At 27.4% G+C, this 9,491-nt stretch overlaps 1 protein-coding gene across 2 annotated transcripts in view; it reads right to left on the bottom strand.

The window, feature by feature from the left end:
- Positions 1 to 6,572, bottom strand: part of LOC102679188 — a 32,001-nt gene extending 25,429 nt beyond the window's left edge. Inside the window, exons 1-2 of one of the 2 annotated variants that reach the window (XM_006611573.2) lie at positions 6,436 to 6,572; positions 2,969 to 4,769 (exon numbers count right to left, since the gene is read on the bottom strand). In XM_006611573.2, the coding sequence (XP_006611636.1) occupies positions 2,969 to 3,059 (91 nt within the window). In that variant the 5' untranslated portion in view covers positions 3,060 to 4,769; positions 6,436 to 6,572. Of the gene's footprint in view, positions 1 to 2,968; positions 4,770 to 6,309 lie in introns of both variants that reach the window. The other variant, XM_006611572.2, reaches the window with a different exon arrangement.
- Positions 6,573 to 9,491: the final 2,919 nt, after the last annotated feature.

Here is a 9,491-nt window from a genome sequence, read left to right on the forward strand (position 1 = left end):
AGTATTTATGAATTTTTTTGCAGAATGTTTGCAATAATAATATATAAGATATAAAATATTAATAATTACTTGTACTTGTAAAGTATTAATAACTACTTTGTACTTTCTAAATTTATTATATTAGAAATGGTCAATAAAAAATATACTTTTAGCTTCGATTTTTATATCGAAAATAAATAATTTCTACAAAATATGCAATATATTTTATTTTTAACGTAATGTTGTTATGACATAACAAATAGATTTCAGTACAATTTTATGATCTTTGATCGTTTTCAAGGTTAAGTAATAGATAGAATCAAGGATCTTATTACGTAACTGTTATTTAAGCCATTATTTAAATACATATAATTAAAAATATAATTTTGATACATATATAAATTATTAAACAGTAGAGTTTCAAAGTACTGTAGCAAAGCCTTCATAATGATATAAATATCAGAATTATCGCATGATATATTTAGCTCGCAGCCGTCGAAGCCGGTAAACAACAAACCACGATCCGACATGCGATTTCAAGTCGTGTGATATACCGATTTGTTTTTTCTTTTATTATCATTATATTATTATATGTGTTTTATTATTATGAATATACAAATCATTGAATGGAAAATATTAAAATATATTTGTTTAAGAATTAATCGATAAAAACAAAAAAAAACAGAATCAACGAATCTAGGTCGCGTTATTTTACCATTTAGAAAATCTATATCTATTTAATCGTCGTTGATAATTTATTGCTAGTGAAATTGGGGCGATAAACATAGCTCGAAATAGACATCGTATTGTTTGAACATTTGATTATCAGAATATATAGAAATACAGAATCCATTCTACGAATGAAACGATAACAAAACAAATTGAATGAATGAAAGGAAATTTTTGTCAATCAATAAAGAATATTTCGTGAGAATATAATATCATCAAATATATTTAATACTTATCAAAAAAATCATTTTTAACAGATGAAACAACAGGCGTGTGAACAATAGTAGAATAGGATTGTTGAATGTTAATTTACTATTCAAAAGATATTATGTTATATTCCCCTTTAGCATGACCTAACCCAGAACCTAATCTACCTCAAGTGATATATGTTAAGAACAAAATCGATCGGTCCTACACGCGTGCGTACGTGTGCGTGGCCACGTACGCGGCATATACTTGTTGCCGTTCTATTGACAAGATTTTATTATATATAATTCTAATATAAAATTTTACGATAACAAATTCGATGAAACATCTTATCTATTAATTATTTTCGACATTCATTTGTACTTGTTCATCTTTCATCGAAATCAATAAAAAGAATAAGATATTAATGATAATATGATTCATGCAGCAGTTACAAAATTTCCGAAAATTTTATTATAAAGTTTATCAATATAAAAAAAATAAAAAATATATTTATTTCTATTATATATCTATTCTAGGAATAAAATATATTTATTTTTAAATTAGAAGAAGAATTATTATAAGAAGAAATATAATACGTTTAATTATTATCATCTTTTAATTTGAAAAAATATTCATTAAACTTTATCTATTTTATCCGATAGATTTTACAAGTAAAATAAAAAATTGAAAATTATGGATGATAAATCATATTACTATTTTAATTTTATAAAAAGCTAAATACGTTTTTTTGATTTAAAATATGAGTCAATGATACTAAATGTAATGACGTAAAAATAATAGTAAGATAAACTTATAAGAGATTCAATGATAAAAGAATTGATTTATTTTAATGAAAATAATTATTAGAAACAAGATATTCTAAGCGAATGAACATTCAATATGTATATATAGAAGATATGATTCTCATGAAAAAACTCGTTATACTACGTTAAAAACAAATAAAAACGAGAAATTAGTAGCGTAGTACTTATACAACAAGAATTACAATTTAGCCTCGAGACAGATCCGTGAAATCTAAATATGGATGTCTATTCTGCAATGATCCATGGTTAAGTTCCACCTGTTCTGGAATATAATTTTAAACTAGAGGTTTGACAATTTATCTTTAATTGTCATTTTCAGTGAAAAATTTTTCTTCCGTCCTCGGATATGATGAATAAAGCAAATTAATAATATTTTTCCAAAAACTTGTTGATTATTTCAAAATAATTATTATATATTATATAATGTATAAATATTATACATTATATGGACAAACTCCAAAGCTAAAATTCACAATGAAAAATTAAAAGTTAATTAACAGATAATAATTAAGAATATGATAGTTTCTTAATCTCTTAATAGTTTTTTTTTTTTAGATTAAATACACAATTTTGACCTTGATCTTGTTCACAAGACTATGATGTTCTTATAGCATATTTATCATCTTAAATAAGATTACGACACAAGTTAATCAAATATGTAATTTTAAATACCATTACTATTTTAAAATATAATACGCAATATATTACTATTTTAAAATATAAAAGATGCAATTTAAAAGTAGAATTCGATTCAATCGGTTCATTTTCGCGTGTATTAGAAAAACATTATTTCGTTACAAAGAAATGCAAAATAATCAAAGTGACCGTTTAATCACTTACGATGGGTGTCGATGCCCTAGATTGAGACACATCTGTTTAATTACCGTCATCGGGTCAACAATTACGCGACAGAGTTAGATTGACGAGAAACGACATTAATTACGCGAAGAATGCCAATCTCCTCTGCGTTTATCAACCATGAAGGGAACTAGGCAAATCATTACATATTTATGCATCATTACATTATATTTATGCATCTAAACTTATAATTAACTATTTTGTATCAATTTATAATTATATTGAATGATCATTATCTTTTAGAGAATATCTATGAATGAAAGAAGAGAGAAAGATGTGGATAAAGTAAATTAAATTTAAATTTCAAATTCAATTCTTTGAAACATCTGTAACTGAAGTGGACTTTGTTTTACATTGAAAATAAAAATAATTATCGGTCAATTACTCACCGATAGAATCTCCGTTTTTCTTGCCAGTGTTGTTTTTGTTCTTCTTGTTTTTTGGATAGATATTGCCGATTTTGCTCTGTCCACAACCCATCCTGATCTGTTGCGAGCCCGTGCAACGATCACACTTCAATTACACTTCTCACTACTCTGAGTACTTTTCTTTATTAGTTTTTCGTTGCACGCGTTATTCTCAATACGTGTTTCGTTAGAAAAACAAAAAAAGAAGAAACATACCTTCCTTGAAATTAAATATCTTCTGGCACAAAGAAATTATTCTTTTCATAGAAAAAAGGACAGATATATCAATACAGAAGTTGGTCTTTTACCGTATGCGCCACTTTATCCACGAATATTTCTATTAGGCAGCGAAAGAGATTTTTTACATGTACATAGATACATATATATATATATTTTGTATTTTATATATATATATTATTTCTATACGCATGTACATGTACGCAATATATTTGCAATATGTATAATAATCGAAAATGCGTGTTATGACACGCGTATAATGTTTTGTGTATATGTTCGTCAGAAATTTCTCAAAAGCTCGTATAGCTGGTATGACAAGCTGTGTATGTGTACATGCACGTGTGTATGTATGACAATTACATGAGATCCCGAAAGATATGTACGTGTGACGCAACAAATGAAAGCCAGTATATATTCTACAGAACGCGATATGCGAACATTTTTCGACAAATGAATCAACGTATGTTCTTCAGTCTTTTTGTGAGTCAGACGCGAGCGTTCTGTTGGATTGGAGATCACGTGTAAATTCGTATCAAGTTTCTTCTCCTTCTTGGAATAAATCCGGGATCTGTTGCATCGATTAATCGGTTCAATCTTCCCTCCGATACGTTTCACCGACAATGATAAAACTTGCGGATTAATTCCTTGGTTGATTTATTGATTATCACGTTCAGTCTTTTTTTTTTTTTTTTCATAACACGATCGGTAAACGACAAAAAATAAAAAACAGTCTTTCAGAAAAATATCAATGACGCCCATCCATGCGATATCTTTTTTTTCTTGAACAGAAGATAGACAGAGAAAAGAAAAAGCTTTGCTAAAAGCTCGGGGCTCGTTTGCCCTGGTGCCCGCGACTTTGTCGTCTCTGGCTACCTGAGCCGAGGCACCCAATCCATTTTGCACTTCTTGTTCACTCTACCACCCCATTATTTGCGATCTATCATCTATCCCATGTCCAAAGCTGCCAATCGTTCATTCTCCCACTCTATTGCTTTGCACATTCGTTCACTCGTCGAACTCGTTATTATCCTCAAGAGCGAACTCTTTAATCAGGAAATAATATTCAAATCAATTTTATTGAATTCGATTCGTTAATCGACCAAGATTTTTTTTCCATAGTATGATCGATTTATAGAGAAAATTTCTATTCTTTTCTACCCTTCTGCGGCTACTTTCTACCGCACAAGGTACAGATATAATATTTGGACAATACGTGGCTTAAGAACGTGACTGACACATGTTTCGATTACAAGAACGAGTTGGCAAGGTCTTGTGATCACTATTTATGGACAACGGCTGTTCCAGTTTCTTCAGCGATGAATATCGTTGGATTAGCGAGCAATTATATTAAAACAAAATAATATAATTCTTGAAGATAGAAGAAAAATAATGGAAAAAATCAGATTCGATGCAGTCTTTGGCAGAGACAATACTGACAGGAACAAGAGAGAGATAAGACGAAATTTATTTGATCCTCTAGCCTTCTTCCTCTGTCTCCTTCCGAGATGAACTCTTTTATTCTGCTACTAGAATTCGATACAGATTTCTAAAAAGAAATAAAATAACGAACTGATTAAAACACTAATATTCTGACGAGAGAATATATAAATAATGAAAACGCGAATAATTATACGTGTTCTTTTAATATATGCACATTGATAAGCTTAACAGATACAAGAAACATGAAAAGCAAATACAGTGTATGGCATTAACTGGAAGAAAAGACGTAGGCAAACAACGTTTTTTTTTATGTTAAAAAAAAATGCATTTTTAGATATTAGATATTAAGATATTAAATTTTTAGATTTAGATATTAAATGTCTGTTAAATAATAAAGAATAATTAATAATAAAAATTTTTGAAATATATAATAATTTTACGTAATAGAAAAGGGCCTGACAAATTATAAAAGTCGAACGATCGATATTAACTTTGGCACGATATCTGTTGTGTTCCAGCTTTTAACGAACACACATATACGTGTTTAAGAATGGAACGACATTCAAAAAAGTCACAAATGCGAAATTTGTGAATCTTGGCATAATATTATAATGATTATCTAAATGTGAAATCAAATTACGCGATATGATCATAAATCTTTGAAAGAAATGAAAAGTTTTTCAAACGTTCTTTTATCATTTCAAATAATATCGAAATATTGATGCGATATATAGCATAATATTTGTTATATCGTAGCATAACATTATTAAATATATCAAAAACAGATTCATAATCAACTAAATAAACATTCTAAGTTATAAACATCAAAATATTAAAATTTTAACATTGGAGAAAAAATAAGAATATAATATTCACAGCAATTATAAAAATGTTTAATGCTACATCAATGTTTGAATCAACATTCAATTCCGCGGCATAAAATTTATACGCTACGATTGCTCTCTTATTTGTCGGTCAATGTCATTTTCTTCAATACTCTTTTTGAATACGATTAAATTATGTTATATCAATATCACTTTATCTCTTTGACAAATAGCATTCTAAATAGCTGAATCGACATATAATAACTTCACAATTAATCCGTACTTTTATAATTATATCATTATACAATTGATCTTCATCAATTTTCTTATCATAACATTTTTTTCTATTCAATAAGTTACTTTTATGATATGGCAAAAGACAAAGAATACTTCGATGCTAAATAATTCACTGTTTATTGAAAGTACAATAAATTGGAACAACGTTTACTCGAACAATCTGTCAATATTTAAATGTTTCATACCGATATCCGGTATCCATTCAATACAGAAATGCTTCACGTTGTTTAAACTTAATATCATGAAAATGATGTAAAAAAGATATTAGAAAGATAAAACAGTTAGTAAGTTCATAAAAAATTCAAATAAACTCTGATCAGTTGAACACGCGATACTATTTTTGACTGATTGGTTATGAAATATCGTTTAAAAAAATTGAGAGATGAATATAATCCGTAATCATATTCGTTTTAATTTGAATATTGTAAAAAAAAATTATAGAGATTATTTCTTCAAGGCAAATATTCTCATGATGTCGTTCTACTTTGAAGTGACCACCCGAAATTCGATTCGAAGTTAACTAACCTCGTTTCACGCAATAATACAAGCGACCTCGATATCCACCTGTTCACAACGATTGTACATAAATGAAATTCTTCACTTATTCTATGACTCAAATATATGTATACATACGCGAATATAAGTGCGTACCAATTAACGATGACAAAATGTTAAAGATGAACACAGATACTCGCACTACGAAGTTCCAGCATCGACTATTCTGCCGGTCAAGGCGCCAGCTGGATTTGCGCATGCGCGCTCCCTCTACACATCTCACATACACTCTCATATTACGTGTACATATAACAAACTTATATACTTATGTTGTTGATTCTAATCTCTATATATATGCGTTCTTGTTTATATGTGTACCAACTAATACTAGAATTTTTTGCTATATATATAATATACATATATTCGAATTTTATATGTGATCATATCCTTATGTTCACTCATCTAACTTTGATATAAGATCATTTTTATAAAAAGTGAATATTATAAATTTAATGCAATTTAATATATAAAGATTAAATTAAATTATTAAAAATTAGATTTCCGCAGAATAAAAAGAATAGAACAAAGAACTTTATAAAATCTCGTTACTGGAGTTTTGCGATGTCATGATCTTTCGATAAGGATTCTTGATTTTCATGATTGCATTTAGAAGCTACCATCAATACTATGATATTCATAAATTAAATCATTCATATTTACACTTTAAGAGTAATATTTGAAGCGCAAAATGATTATATAATCATAAATAATAAGTTATTCATACAATCCAATATTTGTTATATGAAGTTATATATAATGTATACTTACATTAAATTTAACTTAAAAATAATAAAATGGAAAAAAAACAATTTGTTCATACTTACTTAATTTTATTTAAAATAATTATGAGAAAAAATCGATTTGCAATAAATTCTAATTAATTCACAACTCTTTGAACAAAACACCACAGCAGATGCAAATGCTAATAAATTTCACAGTTATATAAACTTAACACAATGTTTGATTTAAATGCAATTATACAGTACTTACGTATTGCTTTTAAAAGATTATCGTGTACAAATATTATTTTACATAGAAGAACATATGTAGGGCAGTGGTATTCATTGTTTTCTCCAAGTTATTTTTGAAATAAAATATAAATATAATAAAATTGTATTTTGATTCGATTAACATTTAACTAAAGTGTAATTTTAAAGAAGATAAATTTTTGATTGAATTTTTATTATTAATCTCGTTTATGTTTTCAAATTATATAGATCTATGAATACATCTATTTAATAATTCAAAAAGCTATACGATTCTAAACAAAACAAATAATATGATTTTTTTGATTAATTTCTAATACAAATTAAAATATACATTAATTAAAATTTTCCATTATATAAAATTATCACTTATATTATATTCATATATTTTGATAATACTGATATTATGAAGTATCATTATTCAAGTATTATTATCGCTTCTGCAAGAAACAATAAAAATTACGAATGAATTTTTGTATCCAAAAGCACACTTGTAAGTTTTATCAATAGCATATTTCTTTCAACAATATTTTAGATTAATCGATGAAATATGTTAAATTTCGTTAAAGGAATAACGAGACTTATTACATGAAGAGTCAACTTTTTATTTTTTACTTCTTTTTTCTTTTTCATTTTTTTTTTTAAATTTTTTTCTTTTTTTGTGTTGAATACAATGATCAATCGATCGTCGCGATTGACTGTGTTAAGTATCTCCAATCTCAGCCACGCTATCTTGTTACAAGACATGCATTTCACTCAACAGCAACTTCAGCGTAATTTGACCAAAACGGAGCCGAAATTCTATTACAATACGTCAATACGTGCGATACGACGTCTGTCAATCAAACGAAATATCTTTCATCCGATCGTTTTTTCGTGTCAAACCTAGTTGAAGTTCGAGGCAGGATTCGAGAAAAATAAAGTAAATTCGATATTTAATGATTCCGTTATTTCATTTTGTCCAAAAATAATTTTATCAATTTCTTTGATGTATCAAAATCATAAATTTCATCGAATTTCATATTTAAAAAAAATTCTGAAGATTTATAGATCAAAAATTATTCCATTTTTTAAAAACATAATAAACTAGATTTTATTCTTTTTTAAATGGATCAGTTTCATTTGTTTTCATTACTTTCGATTTGATTCTATGCCTCGAAGAACTAACTTTCTTTAATTCTAAACAACATAATAAAGTTTCTCAGTTTTCAGGTCGACACAAAAACACGTTCCATTTTTTGTAATCACATACAAGTCCTTCTATATGTACGATATATATTAAAGCAATGTACAGAGGAATGTTTTCCGAGAAAATAATATTCTAAAATTTGATAGTGATATATAGGAAGATTGATTAAGGAGGACGTAGAGCGCGAGGGTTACAAATTTTATAATTTGCTTTCTTTTTAGTTTATATTCGTCATTTCTTCATATATGTTATATATATATTTAAATAAACATATTTTATTCGTACTATGTTAATATTCTCTACAATAAATTAAAGCATCAAAATCAAAATCTATATAAAAACAAAAAAATTATTTCACATAATTAACTAAGGATTAACAAAGGATTCTATCAAACAATAGATAACATGCTCTACAAAATCTGAATTGTATCACGAAAATAAAATGGTTTAAAATATAAACGTAAGTAAAAAATGCAGAAATAGGTTTTTAATTTCTATATTATACAGCGTAACCATTGTACATCGCAGAGTATCCATTCGTATCCTTTCAAAGATTTTACCATATCTAGAAAATTGCACTATAAAAAACCTCGGAAAGCTATTAGAAAGCTAGTCATCCCCCGCACCTTACATAACATCCTCCTTTTTTTTCATTTTTTTTTCCATTTAATATTTTTGTAACATTGTTAATTATGTTTCACAGTTCACTATTTCCCTTACGAGAAAGCGTCATTAACAATGACAAGTGCATTCCTTTATTCCGGCGAACGTGTTCATTGGTATTTTTTCGTTTCACTCATACTCTCTCTTTCTCTCTCTTTCTCTCTTTCGCATACACATACATACACACACACATTCGAACACGTTTTCTCTTCTCCTATTCACATTTTCACAGTTCTTCGCAATCACACATTCTCAAGATTTTATAATCCGGCACTTATTTATTTAATTTTTTCCTCTTTTTCATTTTTTTTTTT

Source organism: Apis dorsata, unplaced genomic scaffold, assembly GCF_000469605.1.
Source record: "Apis dorsata unplaced genomic scaffold, Apis dorsata 1.3 scaffold_89, whole genome shotgun sequence".
Lineage (NCBI taxonomy): Eukaryota > Metazoa > Arthropoda > Insecta > Hymenoptera > Apidae > Apis > Apis dorsata.